This window comes from Pelodiscus sinensis, chromosome 2 (assembly GCF_052426305.1).
Source record: "Pelodiscus sinensis isolate ZL-2025 chromosome 2, ASM5242630v1, whole genome shotgun sequence".
In the NCBI taxonomy this organism is placed as follows: domain Eukaryota; kingdom Metazoa; phylum Chordata; order Testudines; family Trionychidae; genus Pelodiscus; species Pelodiscus sinensis.
The window spans coordinates 42,439,850-42,465,226 of record NC_143053.1 but is presented as its reverse complement, the minus strand read 5'-3'; the positions used below and the strand labels follow the sequence as shown (position 1 = coordinate 42,465,226).

At 39.9% G+C, this 25,377-nt stretch overlaps 1 protein-coding gene across 4 annotated transcripts in view; it reads right to left on the bottom strand.

Moving 5' to 3' along the window:
• The window catches only part of RAD54B (RAD54 homolog B), an 87,520-nt gene that overhangs the window by 15,672 nt on the left and 46,471 nt on the right, over nt 1–25,377 (bottom strand). For all 4 annotated transcript variants that reach the window (XM_014571475.4, XM_006111004.5, XM_089776205.1 and 1 more), the window contains 8 exons: nt 21,552–21,752; nt 19,369–19,656; nt 17,162–17,324; nt 16,085–16,310; nt 10,689–10,896; nt 8,359–8,498; nt 5,793–6,083; nt 2,094–2,269 (listed from right to left, as the gene is read on the bottom strand). In XM_014571475.4, coding sequence (XP_014426961.3) covers nt 2,094–2,269; nt 5,793–6,083; nt 8,359–8,498; nt 10,689–10,896; nt 16,085–16,310; nt 17,162–17,324; nt 19,369–19,656; nt 21,552–21,752 — 1,693 coding nt within the window. The remainder of the gene's footprint in view (nt 1–2,093; nt 2,270–5,792; nt 6,084–8,358; nt 8,499–10,688; nt 10,897–16,084; nt 16,311–17,161; nt 17,325–19,368; nt 19,657–21,551; nt 21,753–25,377) is intronic.

Below are 25,377 nucleotides of genomic sequence, written 5' to 3'. Positions count from 1 at the left end.
GGTGATACATAACTGGCTGCTGGCTGCCCACATTCACCAGCCACTGGAGTCAGTGCCAGCTAAAAACAGGATGGAGCTCTGCAGGCTGACACACAGCACACAGTGTGGGTTGCACTGATGGACCAGCAGGGGAAGCAGCCAGCCCCATGCATTCCATCTTTTCTCCATCGCCAGTCTTGCACACCCATCCCCACTGTTAGCCACTAGACACACCCACGCACATGCTCATTGCTGGTTGGCATGCCTCTGGTGAGCAGAGATTCAGCCAGGACCAAGTCCTGCTAGTAACGATGGAGTGGAGGAGATGAGAAAATACAAGACAATTTCCCCATTTTTATGAAAAAATTGAGACTCCTGCAGGAGGACTTAAATATGGGACAGCCCTTTTAAAAATGGGACACCTGGTCACCTAACTGAATGAGGTTTCACAAAGTAATGCCTCAGCACGAGCTGTAAATCAGTGGGTTTCAAACTTTTTAGACTGCACACTCCTTTTCAAATAATGTAGTCTACTGTGAATCTCCATCTCAGACAGGCAGAGACAACATGACCCCCGGGGGACATAGAAGAACATTTAGGGGGCAAGCAGCAAGGCCAGATGACTTGGGCCAGCACTACATGGTGGAGCTCAGGGAGGGAGAGCCACCTCTACCCACAACTCACCTCAGTGGGTCATCAACGTGTCTGGGTGTGACACTGGGACTGAATTCACTCTTGTAGTCCTTGTATTCACTCTGTTTGCTTTGTTGTGTTGTATGTGATTCTACTGTCCTGTAGTAACTCTGTGTGTGTGTGTCTGTGTGTGGGCACACGCGAGCCTCAGCTTCTCTGGGCACTGCAATACTATCTGGATGAGGAGGGGAAGGCTGGGTGCGACTTACTGTGTCAAGCATGTCAGTCTCTAACGTCCTGAGAACCAGGTGATAACAGATAATGCCTTGGGACTGGGAAGCAGAACAAAGTTGTTGGCGGGGAAGCCTAGAGGGCTGAGCCCAGTTGCTGGGTGTGTGAGTTTAGTTTTTCAGCTGGCTTAGGGAGAACAGAGTCTAGCTGGCTTGGAGGGATGGGCAAGGGCCCAGAGCACTGGCTCTGGCCCCCTAACCCCAAAATGGAGTGTAATGAATGCTCATGGTTTCTGTAACAACAAGTCTGTGCTACACTGTGTCCCTATCAACAAATAAACCTTCTGTTCTACTTGCTGGCTGAGAGTCACATCTGGCTGCCGATAAGGGTGCAGGGCCTGGTGTCTCCCCCATACTCCATGTCACTGGGTTAAGAGTGTGCAACCAAAAACTATAACTCAATATGGGGGCTCAGCTAAAAAGGTCTGAAAATAGTGGGTGGAGGTGGCACTTCCTGTTCAAACCCTGCTGCATGGGGCTGATGCCCAGGCTGCCTAGCATTGCTGCTTGCCCCCATGAACATTTCTCTGTGCTCCCTTAGAAGGGCATGCCCCACAGTTTGAAAACCTCTGCTGTAAATTAACTGTAGGAGGAGATAGCAATTCCTGCTGAGCTGACATACTGGAGAGTGCTTCTTTCTGACATCCTCTTTTGAAAAGCACTTAGAGACAGCTAACATCTCCTAAAGTGGAGCAGAAGACAAACCCTGAATGACAGCTAGTCATAAACATGACTATACAGGAGAGAGCTCACAGTGTAGTAATTAAAATATTTTATTGAACATTTTAAAATACTGAGCACATTCAGTGATTGCCCCAAGAGATACAAAGTACTGGAAAGTCTCTGTGTGTCACAGAACAGTAGTTTCAGTGTGAAACATCTGCTTAGTTAGTAGAGCTCAGCATAAAAAAAACCCTAGGTATCTGTCCAGAAATAACAAAAACAGAAACTTGGACAAGTGTTCACCAGCATAATTCCTATGTTAATAATTTTTACAAGAGGCAAAGCTATCAAGTAGACTACATGTACATTTGAGTAAGTATACTTGATATCTGTGCAGGAATGACAGATGCCTTAGGGTGAATATTTTGGCATCATGCTTACGTGAAAACAGAAAGTGGGATAATAAAAGGAATTATCTAAAATTCAAAAGTAGCTAATACTTCTCTCCTACCTTGCTTTTCCTCTCACCTTTCAGAAGGACTGAGTTCACAAATAGCTTCCAACAGTTTTGCAAGCACCTGTAATTTTCCTGAGTCAGTTTCAGTGAAAGTGGTGAAGGTATAATCTTCTGGGAAAATATCTCTTAAACCTTCATAAAGATTGGATTCCTCACATTCATCACAAGTTGGATTACTTTCTTTTTCCTATAAAAAAAGCTTCAACTGTGATAGCTGCATGACTTCTTGAAAAGGCATTAATCAAAAAGATGTGTCAATATTTTCTCATGGTTACAAAAAGCATCAGAGAGACACAAGACCAAGAACCAATACACAGATATTAATGAACAAACAAGTTCTGGCTGATAACATCACAACACTAGTTCTAATGCAATTTTTACAACTTATTATTATAAAATTAAACTTGATTCTATACCCTATACACTAAGGTCTTATCTACAATTGAATAGAGGATGGCGAAGAAAATACTGTTGGTTCATTCCTGATTCTCCAATTTAAAAGCAATTACTTCACATCAGAAACATGAGAGGTAAAATAGTGATAGAAATGTAGCCGTGTTAGTCTGGTGTAGCTGAAACAAAATACAGGACTATGTAGCATTTTAAAGACTAACAAGATGGTTTATTAGATGATGAGCTTTCGTGGGCCAGACCCACTAATGCTTTGTTTGCCGCTCCTGCATTCTGTGCCATCTTATTACAGAGCTCAACAGGCATTTATTTTTGAGAAAACTGTACTCTTCCCAGCTAGAGATTAAGTTACTGGACTAAGAGGATGAAGAGCAATTATCAAAGAGATAATGGAGCCAGAATTAAGGGGTAGAGGAAAAATAGTAAAATCACTTAACTACAATCTAATAATGGCTATATCAAGTACAATAAAATAACAGCAATAAAGCCAACTTGTGTCTATATAACTCTCTCTATCCCATCAATTTCTACAGGAGTTAAGCTTTCATGTTAAAAAAAGTTCCTAACATTTACAATTGTGAAGCAAATTTACTGAATGAACACAGTATTCCCTCTTTCTGTCACAGACACACAGACTCAAATAACAGCTCCTGCACTCTTGCAAGAGGTTTACACTTCCTCCATTCATCTCTATTAGATGTTAACGCTAAAGCAGAAGTCCCCAAACTGTGGGAGATGTGCAGAAAAATCCAAGGGTACATGGCTCAGCAGGGTCCAGGCTAATTCCCCCTCCCTTGGGGGGCAGCGAGGGAGCACCACCCAGTCCTCTCCCCCCGCTCCCGCCTCGAGCTCTTCTCTGGTCCCACCGCCAGCAGTGTCCCCAGCTGCCAGCCCCTTCCCTGGCTTCAGCCTTAGCAAGGCTCAGCTTTCAACCCTGCACCTAGAAGAGCTATAAAATCCCATTTAATCATTATGTTTAACTGGTTAACCACTTAAACAGGGGTGGGAAGTGGACCTGGCCACACTGGAGCACCTCCTGCCTGCAGAATAAAGTTTAAAATAGCTAGCTCTGGTTACTTCCTCCACTTTCAGAAAGAAGAAGCTGTCCCCAACACATTCCAATTGGAGATTTTATGTTTTCTTAGGCTACATTTTCAACAGATATCTGAGTAGTTAAAATCCCCCATTAATATGAGGTCATATGTTTGCATACTTCTAAAATAACAAATAGTCTTGCGACATCTTAGAGACTAACAAAATTTGTAGATGGTATCATGAGCTTTTGTGGGCACAACCCACTTCTTCAAAGGAATACAGTTAAGGAGTCCAGGTTCCAAATAAATTGCAGAGAAAAAGAGGGGATGAAGGAGGAAAAGAAGGAAAACAAAGGGGGAAAAATTGTCAATTAGAGTGTCCATGCTAAATGAAACTGAACATGTGGGTACTAAGTGCTCTTAAGTTGGGATGTTAAATATTGGTTAATTGAATACTCAAGTAACCTCATGAATTCTTATCGGTTAGTTGACTATTCTGTAGTCACCAGGGGCAGGGCTGGCAGCCACTGTATCAGAGTCAGCAGTGCAGGGTGTCAGGTGGGAGCTGGTCCACGAGGGGAGCCAATTTAAAAACCAGTGTCCCTTGTGGACCAGCTACCTGTTGCCCAGTGCTGCTGACTCTGATAAAGAGGCAGCAGCGTGGCATGGCAGCAGCCCCTGTCTGAGGTGAGTCTGAGCTCCCACTCAGCACGAGCCAAAACTGAGCCAGGCTGCCTGCCTGCCTGCCTGGCTCCTAACATGCTTTAAATGCAGAGCTGCAACAGGAGTAGGTTCTAGACCCAGTGCAAACCAGAACTGAGCTGGGCTGCTGGCCAGCCTGCTAAAAAATTTACTGGCAAGGGTGGGAGGAGGGAAATGCATGTAGTCGATAGCATTAACCTATAAACTGTTGCTTATCAGTTAATTAACTATACTATTACACCCCTACTCTTAAGTACCCTGTGTTTAGTTTTTTATGTCATTAGGATGTGGAATGTAGCGGGCCATCCACACAAGGTCTTTTATTTAGACCTCTGTTGCTGGTATTAAACTTGTAAATGAAATTAAGCTTTGCAGCCTCCCTTTCAAGCTGGTTTTTTAAATTGGCTTGCAATAAAACAGTAACTTTGAGATCCATTAATGAGCGCCCGGGCAAGTTAAAATGTTTTCCAACAGGTTTCTGTTGATGATACCATCTACATGTTTTGTTAGTCTTTAAGGTGCTGCTAGACTATTTGTTCTTTTTTAAGTTTTTCCAGTTATAGACTAACTCAGTAACCCCTCTGAAGGTTTCTGTGTATTACATTTTCAAATATCTGATTTGTCTCCATTAATCCTTTCTTGTAGAGATTATCTAGTTTGGCCAATATATATGGCAGAGGGGCATTGCCGGCACAGATATGCAGTTGGATATGCAGTTATATGATCCTCTAATGTGGTGGTTTTTGTAAAAAAAAATTGTAAAAGTTGGTAAAATTGCATACTTCTGTTATTTGTTCTATAAATGCTTTTCACCTCCTTCTCTTGATATGGTAGCCCACTACATGACATTTCCCTTGTTTTTAACTCCTACTGTCTTCACTCAGAGACTTTCAGACAATCAACCTTTGTTTTCCTTCTGGATCTCAGAACAAGTGAATATGTTCTTGATGTAAAATGTAATATCTCCTTATACATCAGTAATACAGAACATGGTTAGATATCACAGAAATTAGAGATGGAGAAGACCCTCCCTCCTCAGATTTGCAGTGTATAGCCTGGCTCCCAACTTCAATATAACTTTCAAGGAATGGAGCTTCAGAAATGGAGGGTAAAGAGATAGATGCAGATAACTTCTTTGTGTTATGCAGACTAATAGACATGGAGGTTTCAGCAGGAGCCAGTTAGAAACAGCCAATGGATTGCAAAAAATTCAAATCTATCCCTTGGAAGGGAAAAGTTTTTATAAACTACTCATTTGTTATGGTAACATTTGTATGTATTTTTACAAATTTTTAGGGGGTAAATTTAAAGCTGAGTGGGCAGCATAAGTCAATGAAGGCCATAAAAATGAGGAAATATTGTATAGCAGTGGGAAATTGGCTGGATCCTAAATTGTTCCCTTCCAGACTTTCTAGTGTTTACATTTTTTGAAAACTCTAAAGCACATCATTTTGAGAGAGCATTTGTAGAACTCTACTGATACAGTTTTCAACAGTAACTCATTTTAATGACTTTTTTATGTAGGAATGTCTAATTTGTGTTGAAGCAAAATACAGTAGATACCTTTATGGCTTTAAACAAAAGGCATGGATGGTTGCAGAGTTTTTTCAAAGCTCCTATACATATCAGATGAGGACTGTTTTCTAGTACTCCTTGTAGGCAGGATCTAACAACTCGAGACCTAAGGAGTTTTCTATATAGTCCAAGCTGCAAGTCTGTTGGTCGGCAGAAGAGTATGGTCTCTTTCTTTGGTGGGAGAAATTTGTTTATGATTTCTTGTGTTCTTCTAAGAATAAACAGTCCAGTTAGACGAGTAAGTTCTGCTGCTCTTTTCTCTCCTAACTCCTTTTCTTCCTAATATGACAGACAGAAGTTTAGATATGACTTCACAAGCATGATCATTTACACCACAATTCTTTGATATACAATTCTTAATCAGGCACAGTTTGTATGTATGATACCACTTTCTGACAAGGTTTTAATGATCAATTCCTTCTCAATTAACACCAATGTATTTGGTTTGTCACAGGAGTTTTTAAGCTCTTAACCTAGGCAAGAGCTAATACACTATGGCTCCGTCTACACTGTCAGGCTTTTGCAGAAGAGGAAATGCAAATGAAGCACTCATTAGCATTTCTCGTGCTCTCATTTGCATATTCTCTTCCAATCCTTTTTGTGGAAGAGATTTTTGCGGAAAAATCCCCAGTGTAGACAGGGCCATTTTGCACAAAAAAACCCTTTTGCGCTAGAACCCTTATTCATTTTTTGAGGAATCATTTTAATGAAGGTGCTCTACACTGATGGGAGAGAATTAATTCATCTCCGTAAGCTCATCTCTCGGTAGCTATGTCTCTGGGAGAAATTCTCTACACGTTACGGAGGGGATAGGTTGGTATAATTACATCGCTCAGGGTGTGGATTTTTCAGACCCCTAAACAACATAGTTATACTGACATAGGTTTGTAGTGTAGACCAGCCCTCAGACTCCCAAGCCTTGCCAGAGCAGAGCTCTACTCCTGACAAAGTAGGTGTTGTATAGCAGAGAAGACAACTTCCATAAGAAGATCCTCGGAATTGCACAAGTGAGAAATTAAACTTCTATTCAATCCCTCCAAGTGCTTGATCCCCCTTCTTTCCCTCATGTCACTATATGTCCTCACTATTCTCCTGTCAATCCCCTCCTGCCAGGCTATTACAGAGGCAGCAGCATGAGCGGGGAGGGGAGGTGGACCTGGTGCTCATGGGGAGCCAGCTTAAAAGCTGATACAGAGGCAGCAGGGAGGTGGGGGATGAGTTTAGTCGACAGGATTAACCGATAAGCCTAGACTTATCAGTTAATCATGTAGTTGTCTACACACTGACATCCCTAGTTACTCCACCTGCCCTAGACCAAATTACAATGTCTTCTCTCTCCAATAAGTCTGATACCCCCTTGGGCCCAATGTTCCAGCCTGGAAACACTGAATTGGGGTCACAGAGTCTGACACAATAAAGAAAGTGGTGTTGTAGCCATGTCAGTCCCAGGAGGTCAGGGAAACAAAGTGGATGAGGTAGTATCTTTTTCTGGACCAGATTCCGCTGGTGAAAGAGATAAACTATTAAGCTACACAGGGTATATCATCACAGTAATTTAAACCTGGGTCTAAGTGAGAGCTCAAGCCAAAACCTCCTTGTGTTCACACTGCTAATTTGCTAACCTAGAATCAAACCCTGAGTCCCAGGGCTGGAGGGTTTGAGCTCATGTTAATCTGGAACTCAGGGTCCAAGCCCAACTGCTTCCCTGTGTGCATTCAGCCCCAGCTTAATTCAGAATCCAGAAGTCCTCCAGATGTATCCCAGAGTTCCTCGTGGCAGAGGAACAGTGTTGCAGGCAGCCCGCACACTAGCCAGAAGTACCCCGACTGGCTGAACGTATTTGCCCTTCCTGCTCTGACTTCTCACTGTTGCATGGAGTTTGACCAGAGTAGGGAGTAAAGGTGACAAGTAGGAGGTGGCTCTTGCCCATGGGGATGTTGCAAGTTATCCCTCCCTTGATTGTGCTGAGCTGGGAGCTCAAACATTCTCCTTCACTGTAGAGTGGTACCTGGGCCCCACTCTGCTCTCTGCCCCAGCCCCTCCCCAGGCCTGCATGTACATGGATACCCAGGCTGCATGCCCTGTCAGGGCAGTGAGTGGAAACCAGCTCCAAAACTTCCATGCCGGCTTCTGAGGATTCCTTATCCCTGCAGAGAGGAGCCAAAGGGAATGTGGCTTGTTTGAAAATCTCAGCCATAGTTTATGCATTAAAGAAGAAGAAAAATAGTCAAAATTACATTTGACTCTCTAGGGTACGTCCATACTTGCTCCCTAGTTTGAACTAGGGATGCAAATGTAGCCGACCGAAATTGCTAATGAAGCGGGGATTTAAATATCCCACGCTTCATTAGCATAATCTCGCCCGCGCACTATTCCGCTTGCCAGCAGATTCGAACCAGGAAGTGCGCTCCGGGATGCGTTAGTTCGAATCAAACCCCTTGGTTCGAACTAACATTACTCCTCAAAAAATGAGGACGTACCTTCGAAGATGAATTTTCTAACTTGCCTCATGAGTTATACTCTGTGACTGAACTCTTGTTTTTAAATGATGTACCTTTGTTGCTGACGGCTCTCGGGACCGAATAACAGGCTCCTCATATATTTTTCTGTATGTGGACAAAGAGCCAAGTATTCCTGGATTTACAAACTCTATTAATGCATAAAATTCTTGCAGGTCATTTTGTATTGGAGTACCTACGTGAAGGAAAAAATAATTCAATATATACTTTTGTACATTTAAGTGTTTTTTCTTGAAATTGATAGTAAGTATGATTGCTGACTACAACACAGTTTAAAGTCAACACAAATACATACAATGGTAGATATTATATTTTTGTATAGTATATTTTCAGTACCTAGTTAATTAAGAATTTTGGTAGGATATGGAACACATAGCTATCAGTTCAAAACATGGTCTGATAAATACTGGGCATACAAAATGGAGATCTCATTGTGGTGTTGGTTTCTCCCCAGTGGGAAGGTCACAATGAGATCTTTCAAGGATTTGTTTTGGGAGAGTAAAAATAGTCTTCTGGGCACCACATTTCAGGAAAGATGTGGACAAACTGCAGAAAATTCAAAGAGTTACAAAAATTATTAAAGGTCTAGAAAATATTACTTATGAGGAAAACTTGAAAAAACTGGGTTCTCTCAACCTGTAGAAGAGAATACTGAGGGGAGACATAACAGTTTTCAAGTACACAAAAGATTGTTAGAAAGGGGACAGCGATAAATTGTTTTCCTTAACTTCTGAAGATAGGATAAGAAGCAATGGGCTTAAATTTCAGCAAGAGATGGTTAGGCTGGATGTTAGGAAAAATTTCCTAATGTCAGGATAATTAAGCACTGGAACAAATTGCCCAGGGAGGCTGTGGAATCTCCATTACTGGAGATTTTTAAGAGCAGGATATACAGACACCTATCAAGGATGGTTTAGTTATTAGTCCTGCCTTCATTGCAGGGGCCTAGACTAGATGACCTGCTAAGGTCCCTTCTAGTCCTACACTTCTATGATTCTACCAGAGGATGAGAGGCACAGGTTGCTGCTAGATGGTCCCACAGAGAGTCCTGATATATTGATGTCAAGTATCAGAGGGGTAGCTGTGTTAGTCTGAATCTGCAAAAGCGGCGAGGAATCTGTCCCCTTTCTAACAATCTTTTGTGTACTTGAAAACTGTTGTTGTCATGTCTCCCCTCAGTATTCTCTTCTACAGGTTGAGAGAACCCAGTTTTTTCATGTCCTGTGGCACCTTATAGACTAACTGAAGTGTTGGCGTATAAGCTTTCGTGGGCAAAGACCCACTTCGTCAGATGCATGATATATTGAGAATCAGGAAGCAGTCTGACACCGCACAAATACCCACTTATTCAAGGGATGACAAATTCTATTGTATCCAAGTAGAGAAATGTTTCCATTTAGCTAAACAGAACTTTCTGATTGAGCATTTCTGCTTGGATTGGGAATACTGATCCATGAGACCTTCCTTTCTTATCCCATGACTGCTTACTTTGATAAGAGCCTTGATGAGGGACCTTATCAAAAGCTCTCTCAAAGTCCGAATACACCACACCTTTATCCTTGTTTGTTGACCCCTCAAAGAATTCTAATGGACTGGCGAGGCTCTATTTCCCTAAAGAAAACCAATGTTTATTCTCCACCAACAAATCATTTTCTTTTATGTGTCTGATAATTCTGCTCTTTACTAGTTTCAATAAATTTGCCTGTTACTGAAGTTAGACCGGGCATTGCCAGGATCACCCCTGGAGTCTTTTATAAAAATTAGAGTAATCTGTTATCTGCCACTCATTTGGTATAGAGGCCAATGTAAGCAATATCACAGTTAATAGTTCTGAAATGTCAATCGGAGTTTCTTCTGAACTCTTGGTTGAATACCATTTGATCCCTGTGATTTATTACTGTTTATTTTATCAATTTGTTCTAAAACCTTCTCTAGTTATACATCAGCCTGTGACAATCCTCTGAACTGTCATCTAACAAGAACGACTCAGATGTGGGAATTTCCCTCACATTCTCTGCAGTGAAAATTGATGCAAATAGCTTTGTCTTCCTTGAGAGCTTCTTTAGAATCATGATTGTCCATTGGCTCCATTAAATGCTTCCTGCTTCAAATGTACTTAAAAATTATTGCTTAGTTTTAATGTGTTTTGCTAGTTTCTCTTCAAATTCTTTTTTAGTCTGCCTAGTTATACTTTTACACTTGACTAGTCAGAGCTTGTTGATTTCTATAAAATATACTAAAACACTATGTCTGATAACGTTGTCAACATTTTCATACTTGTATAACTTGCAACTTTCTTTCACATACTCACCGAAGTTATCCTAATTTATAGCTAGACTAAAAAAGCTATCTGTAATATACTGACCAGTCAGGATAATCCTCTTTTCACAGGGCAGACTGATGAGGGCTGAAGTTGTCTTAATGGAGCTGTTTTTCAAACGATGCCCCTCATCGCATATTAGGAGGTTAAATTCTATAGCCTGAATTTGGTCTAAGGACCGCAGCACCATCTCATAACTGATTATGAGAACTGAATAAAGTGGGGAATTGATGAACTCTTCTACTTTGTTATCCTGCAGGGCATAAATAAAAGTTGTATTACACAGCCAATTCTTTTTGGAGGTCATCAATCCTATTCCCTGATTCTCTGGTTTCAGGAAGAATTTCTGTTGCATGACTAAAGCCCTGCACAGATATAAGACTTATAGATATGTGAGTTTTGCAGAGCTCTAAATATAAAATGTGGATATGCATCCATGGTCCATGGATATCTGTGGCTATTAAGTGTATATCTGCAGATTTGCAGGAGTCTGTGAATGACATGAGCTATCCCTTCCTCCCCATGGGCTTGGACCACTTCTTCACTCTTAATTTACAAAATAAATTTTATAAAATAAACCCAACATGGCAATACAGAATAACACTACCATGCTACTGGACAGCTCACTGTTCTTCAAGTACACCAAGTCTAAGGCACATTACTACAAAGATGAAAACTATAGACTTGGTTTAACAGCTACTTAACCCTGGCAGTGTTGGCACGTTTCAAATAGATAATTATAACTGCGATAATGAAAAAGCCTAAATAACTTTCAGTACATTTATGATGGGATCACAAAGTGCAGTAAAAACTAGTTTATGCTGTGGTTGTAATAAATTTGCAATATTCTATTTAACTGTTTTGATTCAATCACATAATCATCACTCCTTTCATGAGCCACATAGCATTGCTAACCCTAGGAGAGCATACCTAGCATGCACAAATTAGGGTGGCCTAGAAGCTGGAATCAGGAACCTATAACCAGTTCAACAGCACTCCTGCTCTGGTGTATCCAGCAGAGAATCTTTCCCAAAATATTTTACTGGCGGTCAGGAAAAATCCATGAGGCCTTTTGTTTTAAACATTCAATGACTTTTTCCTTCAAAATTTCTTTTTAAGTCATGTTTTCTCTTTACTTTGGTCTCTTTCTTTAGTTACTTATTTCAAGCTATAGAAATAAAGAAAAGTGACATCATATGAATTGCCTGTGTGATGACGATAGCTGAGTCTGAGCAGTATTGGAGAATCAGAGGTTTTAGACCTTGAGAACAGCACTAGGAGACTAAAACAAACAAAAGTTCTATATAATAAAAGAAAGTTTTCACAAGATTAGATGGTTAAAAACAGTAACATTTTCATACACGACTTCTAAAATGACGACATCCCTTTTTATTTAAACCCTTACATCATTCCTAGTTAATTGTCCATAGAAATCTTTTTATCTCATTGGACCATTTAGACATGCTGTATATTAGCCAAAGGGCTTATGATCTCTATATGTAAAAAACATCAGAAATATATGAAAGAAACCTTGCAACAAGACAGTCTTCATCCCAAAGCAACTTAATGGAACAGAATGAGGAGTCCTGTGGTACCTTAGAGACTAACATTTTTATTTGGGCATAATAGAATAGTTTATATCACAAATAGCTCGTTTGGCATACTACTAATTAATACTGGGTATACTAATATTCCACAATCAACCACATCAAATCTTTCAGAGCACCTTTCTACTTCAAAACCCAACAGATCAATCTTGCAACATGATCTAAAAGGTGAAAGCATTTTTTCAATGAGCTCTCCCAAAGACAGTATGTTGGATACAGATTGATAGTTAAGATGACCCAAAGCAACAGATGGTTTCCTCAGTAGAGACCTAACAACTGTTTCCTTAAAGGAAGACAAATCCTTTCTTCCTGGGAAAAAGTAATGATAATCTCCACCATGAGTTAGGCTGAATTTTCCTGCTGACTCCCTCCAACTACAAAGAACATGACTCCAATCCACAAGCTGCAGCCTGAAGCTTCCTCAACACTCCAGAATTTTAAAAAATATATTTTTCACTTCCAGCCAAAGCTCAGCTACCAGACAGACATCTCCATCTGAATCCAAGTAATCTGATCCAGTGAGTCAGCAACCCTATTTATTTATTACTCTCTATTATATACTTTGCTGTGGTCAAATATAATTGGCATATGAATATGAACTATGGAATTAACAATAATTTGAAATCATTTCAAAGCATTCATTCATGCTTTCAACATTTCTGGTAGGTAGGTATTATAACTCTTGTAATGGAGCATAGGCACTATAGATATGCTGACTTCTCTGTGAGAAGTTAGGAGATGTTGATGGAGAGAAGGAAGCCAGAACCAGATGGCTGAACTCTCGCTATGAAAGGCTAAAAGCGGCAGCTTCATGAATAGCAGATTGGGTTAGAAGAGCCAGAACTGAGTATGAATTTTCAGGTTGTAATGATGGAATTTATTTTGAGGACCCTGAGGACTGTCTTGAGTGGTTTTTATTACTTATCCAATCCTTAACAGGATGTCTGAGTGTTTGTATCAGTGCATTAGCCACAAAACTGTATTAAAGTTTAAGGGGCTATAAAAAGGGGAACCAGAGGCAAGATGCAAAAGAGTCTTCACCAGCCATGAGGGGCCAAATCAGAAAGTGGCTAAGTGGCTGCCCTGGTACACCGTGATTTTATAGATGCAAACACTGAGATGAAGAATGACTCTATAACAGCTTTGTAGCGATATGCAGAGAGGATTCCCACTCCTCTCTAGACACATGAATAAATGTAAGCGGGGGAATGATCCCACTATTGTGGGGAACTTTCCTGGCTTCTATACACCCCGGTGAAATGAACCAACGAAAGGATTTGAGTCCCCGCTCCCACTTCCTTTACCCCACGGCTCCCTGATCCTGAGGGCCTCCACTCTCCGAAGTAGCAGAACCCTTGAAACCCCAACAAGGCTGGGCCCAGGTTTCCTGGGGCTTAATCCCTGACCTTGTAGTCACTAGGGGCAGGAGTTACGGTGTCCCCACTCCGAGGTGCTCTCTTTACACTGCAGGCCTTCTTGGCCCAGTGATCACTTCATAAGGTTCAAAGCAAATACAATTTATTAAACAACAACTGATTAAAGAGAAAAGAATAAGACAAAATGAGAATGGTTAAATGAGAACACCCAGCCCTGCTCTGTAGCACAGGGACATCAAAACAGCAGTCTGCAGGGTGTAAGGACAGTCCACAGTCTCTTTCTTAGAGGCCCTGGATATGCTGCAGGGGGGCTACAGGCTGGACATGCTAACTCTGGTAGTGACCACACAGTCTCAAGCTCGAAGTGGCCAGACCCCTCTCCCAGTCCAGAGCCTTTCCCCACACTTTGCTGGTCCCAGGTGCTCACCACATCCAGCTGCAGGCTGTGCTGCTTGGCCAGTTCCAGCTCCTTGTGTTGCTTCTCTGTTCCTTTTGGCTCTCTGAGCACTGCCAGTCTGCTGCTCAACACAGGGTCTGCTCTCCTTGAGTTGTGTATGCCTGGCTCTGCTGCTGCAAAAACTGCCACTCAGCACAGCTTGCTCCTCTTAGCAGTCTCTCAGCTCTCTGTTTTTGCAGGACTTCTTCACACAGCTTGTACTCCTATTTCAGCTCTCTGGCTTTGCAGGACCTCTTCTGCACACAGCTTGTTTGTTCAGAGAGAGAGCCAGAACAATCCCAGCTCACAGGGAGGACGGGGCCTGGCCTCTCCCCTTCCTCACTGGCCTGTCCAACCTGTCAATCAGGCTGAGCTGGAGTGTTGGCTGCTTTCCATTGTCTCTGGGGTCAATCAGTCTCATGAACTCTTCCCCTTCAGATACTGCGAGCTGGCAAACCAAAAACTCCCACAGAGTTTTAGTAAGGGGTAACAGTCCCGTTACATAAACTTTTCTGGGGAGTTCCTGCAGTGTAGGAAGACTGGCTGCCAATGTACCCCAATTCTTCATGGCAGATAAAAGTTTAAACACAATTACATTTAACTACTGTAGTGTGATTACAAATGTGAGCTCACAAGATGTGCTCTCCCCACCATCAGGGTCCGGCAACAATAGGTCCTAGGAGGGGACTGGCTCCAAAGTTAGAAAAGGGTCCTGGCTGTTGGTGAGATCAGATCCTCCACTTGCCAGCTAAGCATTCGCTTTCTCCTTCTCTTCTTTATCTACACTGTCCTCCTCATTGTTGCCAAAGGCTGCCTGAAGAGTTGCTTGGGAAACATTCACAGACAGTTTTGAGATAGTGGTTGAGTCCCTCCCTAGAATCCAGTGCAACTTTTTGTAGAAAAGACTTGTCTGAAGCTCTGACCCAAACAGACCATTTGTCTCCTTTGTCTTCTGGTACACTTGGCTGAACTCCTTTATTTTCACACAGCACTGCTGAGCGTCCCAACAGTATCCTCTCATGCCCGGTATAATTTTGACATAGATATTAGTGTTTTTCCTGCAACTTTGGAGTTCTGCCTGGCACAGATTGTTCTCCCTACACAGCAACGAGATCCAGAATCTCCTGCATGCTCCATGCTGGAGCTTGTTTGCGATCCTGCGCATTCATGGTCAGGTGCTGCTGGGTTCACCATGCTGGCCAAACAGGAAATGAAATTCAGAGGTTCCTGGGGCTTTTCCTGTGTACATGGGTGAGCAGCAGAGTTGAAAGTGCTGGCCAGGATAGGCACATTCCCACTTTAGAAATTCAAGAATATCAACTTGAACTCCACTGGGTCTGCACTACACCAAATTTGACCCCAGAAGGTCAAATGTAACACTATTTCTCTCATCAAGGTGGAGTAATGAAGTCAACTTTAAAAGCCTTTAAGGTCAGCAGAAAGGAGTTGGCAAGGTAGACTCAATCTTAACAAAATCTACATAATGGGACTAATTTTGACTTAACCTCATAGTGTAGATCAGGCATCAGGATGGTAAGTTGCAAAGCTATATCACTATACCTGTGCTGCTGTAGTGAATTTTTCACACTCCTAACTTAACTTATAAATGTAGACCAAACCAAACTGTTAATCTATTCACAACAAATATTAGGTCAGATTTCGAAAGCAGAATTTTCTCTGTTACCTCAGATATATACACCAGGAAAGTATCAGGTTAAAAAAATATTTTTTGCTATATGTTTGTTAATAATCTTTACTCTGTGATGTTTTTTGTAAGTGTTTTTCCCCACATTATTTCCCCTATTTTGCTTTTCATTTTTAAAAATTTTTTGCATTGCTCCAATTTTGGACAATTAAAATAGTCAGTTTCTAATCAATTTCACTTTTAGTTTTCATGCATACATTTCCCTTCTGTTGCAAATGCTGCAGACAAATATTAGCTTGTTAAAAAAACCAGCTTACTTAGAATGTTGACCTTTTTACATTTGAGAAAGTTTTCACCTTTTTTAATATAAATCTCACCTGATCAACTGTAAACACTTTGATCCTTTCACTTCCCAGCCATTTCTGAAATTCTTTTTTCCAGTTCTTCACCAGACTGCCAGGGGTGACAATCAGTGCCTTTTTTATTATAGGCTTGCATCCATAGAGTCCCTGATGTAGGAGAGTCCAGACTAGCGAAATGCATTGCAGTGTTTTTCCTAAGCCCATTTCATCAGCAAGAATAGCTCCAAATCTGCCACTTAGTCTGTAAGAAATAGTTACAACCCTGAAACTATTTGCATTCTGATCTGGTGAATATGGTGGAGTTTTTTAAAGTATATAAAACCTACTTATTCCTATGATGATCTATTGTAGTTTTTCATTCAGGTAAACCAGAAAAAGTTCTTTATATTTATGTGAAGTTCATGTATATTACTAGATTTATATACCAATCACCCAACATTATAGATCTTAGCATTGTCGCATTATTAAAATACTTAATTTTCATTAAAGTACATGAACACATACCATAAGCCGGCTATAGTATAAAAATTTAATGTTAAAAAAGATAAAAGTAATATATTGATTTTTCAACAGAGTGGCATATCAATATACCTTTATACTTCACTGCAAATTTCTGAATTACCAACCCACACTGCACTTTGGCTTGGGTCAGATGGTTTATAGGATAATTCAACCATTCTCTTCTAGTATAGATCTATAGAATGCATCTCAATTTTGATTAGAGATGTAAATACCAATTAAAAAAGTTAACCAGTTAAATGATATAATTTTAATCATTCTACTGGTTAACCATGGAGGGCTGGAGCACAGTGGCAGGGGTCCTATGGAGGAGGCTGCCTCAGGCAGGGGCCCCCTGGCTGGAGTCTAGTCAGCCTACAGTGGGCGCAGGGCTCTTCCAACCCAGTCCTTCATGGGTGGGGCAGGGGCTGCTCCAACCAGGTGGGGTCCCGCCAAACTGAGCTGCAGGCATGCTGCTAAGGCTAATGCTTACTAGGTAACCAGTTAACCTGTTACATCACTAGTTTTGGGAGTTTTTTTTAAACAAGCTAAAAATTACCACAGTTAAAATGAACAAGACAGTTGTTCTCCTACCTCATTCCCATCACACACTCATACAGGAATACAATTCCTTCTTTCTGATGTGGGCGAAGATGATTTACAAGGTAAGGATCCACAACTACATCTACCACAGGTATACCAGCTTTATTGAATATCCGCTGGTGATCTGGAGTTGGACGTGGCATAACTAAAGAATCTTAAAGTTCAAACATACACAGATGTGGTAAGAGAATTGGTATTTGTAAGCAAAAAGTATTGTTTTTTCAAGATATCTATCTGTTACATTTCAATAACTGATTAAAATTGCTTTTTAACATATTGATCATTCCTAAACAAAGAATAGCTCCTATTGTTACTTAGGAATACCTGGATACAGTGTTGATATAAATAATAAAATAACTATTAAAACAATGCTTTGTATCCTAAAAGTTTCAAAGTTCTCTAAAAGTTTAATATACATAAGAACCACTTTAACCATCACTTACTACAATCAGCCACCTTTTAGATCAACTATAGCAGCTGTTCAATGGAGGATTACCAACAATAATCAGTTTAGGGCAGGAAATGAGGGAAAATAGCTCATCCATACTTATAGCTCATAATACTGCAAGGAATACAGAACATAATTACTCAAAATAGAGGTTATCAGAACACTGTGGCTAACGCTATATTTTTTTCCATATGTATACATGATTCTCATCATCCCCCCTCAAAGACTGCAGAGCAATGGTCAGAATACTTTGGAGCCCACCAGCACTGGAAGGAGTTAATACTGAGCAACATAAGATGACAATCAACATGTACAACATTCCCTACTCATGCTAGCTTGGAGATTAAAGGTCCCCATCCAGCAGGGTTCTGAGTACTTTCTACTTCCATGGGTGTTGAGAGACTCAGCTTGAGGCAGACACTCAAATTCATCACATGATTAGTCCCCAAGACACAGAAAATTGGAGAAAAACTCAGATCTCAAAATGCAGCCAACTCTGTGGCTGAAAATAGCAGCACCACACAGCAATGTAGGGCTGAATGTGGATATCTTGAAACCACAACAAGGTATTCTGGGAGACAGAACATAATAAAGCTGGAATTAGACCAGAACACTGGTCTATTAACAATTCTATTATTACATGTGCCGTAAGATGATAACATGTGGTTAGACCTTATTATTATTTATTTGTATAAGTCTAGGGTAGTAGGCAAGTTATAGAGGTAGAAAGACATGGTAGCCCACCTTGAAGACCTTATAATCTTAGGAGATAACACACAAAGGATAGCAATGGGATGAGGTTTAACAAACTGCAGTGTGAATGCTAAGTTGTGATTTAGGTGCATTTTAAAATTAAAATTATGAATAATTTAGTTTGATAACACTTCAATAAAGTTGGTGTTTTTCTCTCTTCTGAAACAGGATGCTGCTGTCTCCAAAATATTGTCTCTAGCCAGCAGACTGCACTACAGGTTCTAAAAACAAATGGAAGATATGAATCCTCTAAATATTCAACACTACTTCCTGCACTTACAGTTGTTCACTAGGGCTCTCCCATACAAGTACTCTCCCAGTATGATTCTCTTTAACATGTAGAATTTAATGGGATGACAGCACAAAGTTACTATAATGTTGTGGTACAGAACTTCTTCCCTGCAGTAGGTGTCATTGAACTTGACCTATTAGTTATTTTTTGTGTTTGCACATAGGTGACTATGGGGGATCAGACTCCACTGGAAGCAATTCTTCTAACTTTGTTTAACTCCTTAGCCCCTACACCACGCTGGTGTCGTCCGCCAACACTCCATTAAACTTGGTAGAAAGTTAGAACTTTTCTAGAATATTTGGTATTTGTCAGTTCCTCTTTTCAGTACATTCATTTTTCTTCACTAGTCTATTTTTGGAACCATTCTGATTTAAACAATTTTCATAGCCATCACAAATATTTATAAAGAACTGCCTATATAACACACTATGGTATATGGATTCTTTTAGGATACATTCTCAATTGTCAGTGACACAGCCTCCAATCTCTTGCTTTACAGAACATCTGCTACTTGTAGAACAGAAGCCTGTTCTGGTGTTACTGATTAAACTTGATTTTTCACTGGATTACCCATAGATTCTCATTCAGCACTTGGATAGAGAACATCAAAACCTTGGTTATGCATTGAGCTTGCTTGCTTTTTTTTTTTTTTTTAAACTAAAGGACAGTGGATGGTTAAATAAATAACAGAATTTTAAAGCTTACTTGAAGCATCTGGATCATGGCGAGGTTTGTAGTTCTGGGAATCTTTAAGTAGATTTTGTTTAGTACTTGGATTGCAGAGATTTTTTAATGGGCAACAGAATGGCTTCAGGGAACATTGTGAAGAAGCAGTTGGAACTATGGATGAAGTTCCTACATCATTCTGAAAACACTTGCCACTGTTAAACTCCTCTGCTGAAATTATACCAATCACTTCAATTTCTTTTCCTCCAATTATCAGTGTTTGACCTTCACCAAGACTTTCAAGGTCTTTAGATTTATATCCAGTACCTAAAATAATAATTCATATTTAGCAGTTAATTAAGCAACACAGTAGGCATCACTCCCTTAATATCAATATTCAACTGCAGGAAATGAAAACAGAAATGTCAACAAAATCTTTAATAATTAAGTATATGAATTTGAATAACCTTTCATACTAAGATGACAAAATAGCAACAAGGTTTGTCATTCAAGCAAATCACAATACCAAGAAAAAAACTGAAGTGTACCAATATCATCTGGAAATTGTTGTACTGAATATTTTCAAAACTGCTGTGACTTATCTTTGTATAACTGAATACAAGCATGTATTTAGATCTTAGAATACATAAGAACCATTTTAACCATCTTAGAATAGCCAAACTACTTCCACAGAATAGACCACATCTTGAACAGATTGTTTCACTGGCTATTCCATTCCTCTCCTCCTCACTCATTATCACAAGAGCCATCCCATCCCCCTGTTCCATATGCAACCTCTCAATATGCCTGTGGCAATCATGGCAATGGCTTATATGGAAAAAGTTAAAAATAATATACTTTAGCTGCCATTTAATGCAATTTAGCAGATGGATATGGGGAAAGCCCGCACCACGTGACCAGTCAGCAATCTGCGACAATAAGCTAGTACTGTGTGTACCACTAGTAATAGGTGGGGAAAGTATGTAAGAATTCAGTTTGGTTCTGACAAGAAAGTGCAGCTATTCCAATTTTCAGACTATAATATTCTCTCAAGTAAACTGAAGTGGTTGCTGGAGCCTAGAGAAACTGGCATCCATGTCATGGCTACTTCAAGCCAGGGCTAAGCATAATGTTTCTGGGCCCAGTACAAACTTATAACATGGGCCTTCTCCCACACATACCACAATTTGCCACCTGGCAAATTAAAGTGCCAAGGAGTAGCAACGTTTGCACCACTAGGGTTGCAACAAATTACTAGGTCATCTCTGTCTTACATTCAAATACAAGTATATTTTGTAGAAACACATAGTAAAATTGTAGTTTCTTACTAAATAGTCTACTTTGGCTTTGCTGGCAACTTAAATTGTTGCTTGTTTTTCAGGCAAAAATTTTGAGCTGATGAAAACCTGTAGCTTACAAGCCTTATTTTTTATTTTTAATATAAAATCAAAATACATCTTACAGTAGCTGATGCCAAGATTGGAAAGACTAAAATTTTCTGCATCAACAACTTTGGCTTGCTTTTCAGGCAAAGACAGTATTTATTGCTATTTCACTGTACCTGAAAAGTGCAGCTCCAATCTCACCCACTCAACAGACCTCTGATCAGAGTATATACAAATAATCCTGCTTCCTCTACCACAAATTTGTCCCTGGTACAAACCCACTTTCCTAGTGCATTATTTGAGCGGCTGACATCAACAAGGCCCAGTGCCTCTATTTTGACAGTTCTGCTAATCTGGTCAACCCTTCTTTTCTAGCCCCTCTCCTTGGACTGGGAGCTCAATGCTTTTGTACCTGATGTAACTCAGGTTATGTCTACAATGACAATTGAATGACAAAACTTTTGTTATTCAGAGGTGCTAAACCCTCTCTCCCCTGTCCGCCAAAAACAAAAGTTTTGCCTCAGCAAGTGCCAGTATGAAAGTGTGATGTCAGGAGGAACACTCACTAACCTGGGAAAGAATTCTCTGTAGTGAGATTCCTTCCCATCTATTTCCCATCAATAACTGTCATATTTGCAGCTACCAATCACAGATGAGCTACATCTCTTCATAGCCAATGTCATCTTACCATCCCCTCCATAACCTTATCAAGCTCAGTCTTGATGCCAATTAGTTTTTTGCCCTCTCTGCTTCTCTTGGAGTTTTTTGCTCCCATTCTACACACACATTATTTTTAGGCCAACATTTAAGCAACAGCTACATGTAAATCTATAATACCTCTTCCAATGTCTTTGCCTTCCATATCTTTCAGTATCACAGACTTTCCCTTTGCAATAAGAACAGCATCACCTTCCCATTTCTTGTGTTTTTTCTTTGAAGCTTTACACCACACAACACTAAAGTACTTTGCAAGGTAGTCACATTCATCTTCCTCTTCCTTGTGTCTTGCTATTTCTGGTGTTGGTTTGAGCATTAGGTCTAAAAAGAAGCAAAATCACTACGAGTATTAAAAGATTTCTGTTGATGTAGAAAAATTTTAAAAAGCCAACACTATCATCAAATGTGATCTGTGCATTTTCAGCTATACAAACATAAGATGTCACAGTTCCTGTTCTGAGCAGCTTACAATGTAATTGAAATAGAGGCAACATAATTCAGGTTTAAAACAATGGTGGCAAGCTCAAAGGGGCATTACTTTTATGAAATACTGGGTGGAAAGTCCATGATTTAAGGAAAGATTTTCAAGTAAGAAGCCAGTTACTTAATCCATGAAAGAGAGATCATTCCAGGTGGAAAACGGAAGAGACAGTGGGTGAAGGACGCAAAGAAAGTCTTTGAAATCACAAAGCAGTGAGAGGAAGAGAAGAAGAAAATGAGAGTATGGCTTCAGAGGAAGAGAAGATGAGCAATGCCTTGAAATTGAAGATGGAAACAGATAACACCATGCAGAAGCAATATAGGGTAGGCAAGTGAATGGATCCACAAATAAAGCCAAAAGAATTAATTCCAAATAACTATCAGTATAGTTTTAGAAAACCTGAAAACAGTTAGAAAATAAATCTGTTTTACATTACCAGTTGAAAGAATATTTCACCCACTTTCTTTGTTACATGTTAAAAACATTACCCTAAAATCCGGAAAAATAGCAGCATCACTTGAGATTGCAGAAAACTAAATGTTTCTACCTATAAATTGTTATTTGGCAACATTACAATTTATATCTATAATCAATGCAAGTATTGGCTGAATATAACTGGGTTAATAACTTCAAGGATTCTCAGAATTGCAAGCAACAGTTGTCTATACTATTGAATAAAGACAAAAATCAAATGCATTCCATAAGTTACCAGTCTAGCATGAGTCAAGTAACTGTAGAGCAAGTCTGCAGAATTATGTGAAGGAAAATCTGAAACATTCCTTTTTAGCAAAGCACATGTGCACAACATCAAAGTGAGAATCAGACTAATTTTCATGAAAATACCCTTGCATGCTGGTCAAGGCTTAATCAGCTTGTTCCTTTGATTCCATCTGGATTCAGCACTATACTGAATTGAACATTGCTCATGCAAAAGACTAACTCTTCAAATGTTACTCGGAAACAACAAATATAAAATTGCACCTATAATAATGATCTGAGAAAAAGGGAAATCAAATAACCTGATCACCACTTCTAATGCTAATTGTTTAAAAATCCAAAACATGAAATGAACTGTCTAAAATTAATGTAAATTATCAGATGATTATTAATTTTACTGTTAATAAAATGGTATGTATGCAAGATATTTTATTTATTGATAGAGATTTTTATGCCACAGCACTGTACAAATTTCAGCCTCACTTCTGTAAAGAGATTCAGTCCAATGGAGCTGTGCGTGCGTCCAGAGTTCCTGAAGTAAACTGAACTCCACAAGTGAATCATTTTTCTTGTTTAATATATATCTGACTAAAAGAAAAAAAAACACTCCTCTTTTTCACCTGAAAATAACGGGAGAATTTATTGTTGATGGAGTGTGGAAATTTGACAGACACAAGAATAAATCCTTGCACTTTTGCAAAAAATACCAAAGAACTATCTGTAGCCAGAAGTAATCAGGATGCTGGTGGATTTAGGTTTTTTGTTTCGCAGTTACAGCAGTACAGTGCCTTTATGATGCTGGAGCACTGGTTCAGTACCATCAGAGGAAAGAATGCCACATACCTTACCAACACAAGTTCCTGCAGCTGTTTTAGAAAAGAATTGCAGATGCATTCAGCACTTAAATACTATGGTAATGGGACAGAAAAAACTCTTAAGATAATGAAATAAAACCAAAGGACTGAACTTACTTGGTTTCAAATTCCTAACTTTAAAGTGAATCACAAAGCAAATGTACAATTGCCATCTCTATGGCTGTGGAACAGATAGTGTTTTAATGAGCAGATTTCAACTCCTCTTTTCTCGATTTTTAAATGTATATACCTGCAAGAACTGGAGTCTTGTCAGCCGAATGTCCTTCACAAAAGGAAAGGCATCTTCAAGTGGGTGAACAATTCTTCCCCTCTTTTACATAGCCCTCACAAATAAGTTCACAGAGCCTTAATGTTCATCTTATGGTCACTATTTTTTACACTTTTTATTCTACTTAAAATTTACATAGGGATTCTTGATGTGAACAGCCAGCTAATTAGCTGCCAGGACAATATTAATTACTCAAATACTTATTGTATATACCTAATGTAGAGCACTAAGGAAAACAAAACAGGTTGTGATGATAATTTAGGGAGCTATTAGCTATTCAAAATGAGATTTTTGCAGCTAACAGTTCTTGAAGCAATTTGCCTCAGAGTGAAGAAAGCCAGATAATAGCATCTGGTATGCTAACCACATGCTCAGCCAGAAAACTAAAGATTAAGTAAAACATTATCTTGCTGTGAGTCATTCCCCAAGTCAGCCTTCTGAATCATAACTGCAGTTTACATATACAAAATAGCTGGGATGGATAACTTTCTATTGGGCACATAATAGTCTCATTATTACCATTACAGCATAGTGCTAGGTCAAAATATCAAGGTATTTGGCTTTGTTTTGCAAAAAAAATTAATGCTTTTAAAATAAGATTACCAGATTAAAAATCATTAGATATCCCCAAAATATTCTTATATGTATGGCTGTTAATGCCAGAGGCTATTAGATCTGCAAGAAGCTTTGCGTTGTCCATGCAGAACATCAGCATATGGTAAGACAGAGAGTGACCCTTTAAAGTCTGCTATAGCAGCGACCACATGAGATTTTACTGCATGAAAAACTGGTGCACCGTACACTCACCCTAGCATTCCATGTACTTACAAGCTGTTTAGACAACAATATTTTCTTTACACCATCAATGGCATTTTTTATTGGTATTCTACCTTCTATTCAATTTGGAAAATATGAATAATAGAAGATTAGGGTTGGAGGAGACCTCAGAATTTCATCTAGTCCAAACCTCAGCTCAAAGCAGGACCAATTTGCCAACAGCTTGCCCTAGAAGAAAAGGTCAATAAAGAAGCCATCCAAGGAGGCAAGAGTGGTGGCAGAAAAAGTGGCCAATCAAGGACCAAGAAGGTAGCTGAAGAACAGAGTTGTGGTCACTATCTCTGGAGCCTTCAAGGTATGCAGACCGTGAGGGAGGCAGGTGAACAGGCAGGCTGGCAGTCACCATCTCCAGGAGGGAAAGCCCTGAAGACAACCACTCTCAACCAGCGTGGGGAAACAGATTCAAAGACAGACTAAGAGAGGCATTACAGAGGGCACTGAGATAGGCCCTGTAAAGGGTGTACTCCAGAAGGGGTTTGATTCACACAGGGTGTGACTCAGCTGAAGGGCTGAGTTACCCAAGAAGCTTTCAGCTTCAAACAGAAAAGTGCAGGCACGTGCGCTTGTCCAGACACGTGGTCTCAGCGGCTGAGTGCCACCCCGTTAAAATACCACTTAGCATTTTCTAAAGATGTGCTACTTATTACAACGTTGATGGAGATTTTGGGGCGGGCATCCCCCCAAACTATTAAAAAGCAGGCCCATTGGTGAGTTAGAAAAAGACACGTCTTCATAGTTTCCAGGAACCCAAAAGAAGTAAAGCAAAGA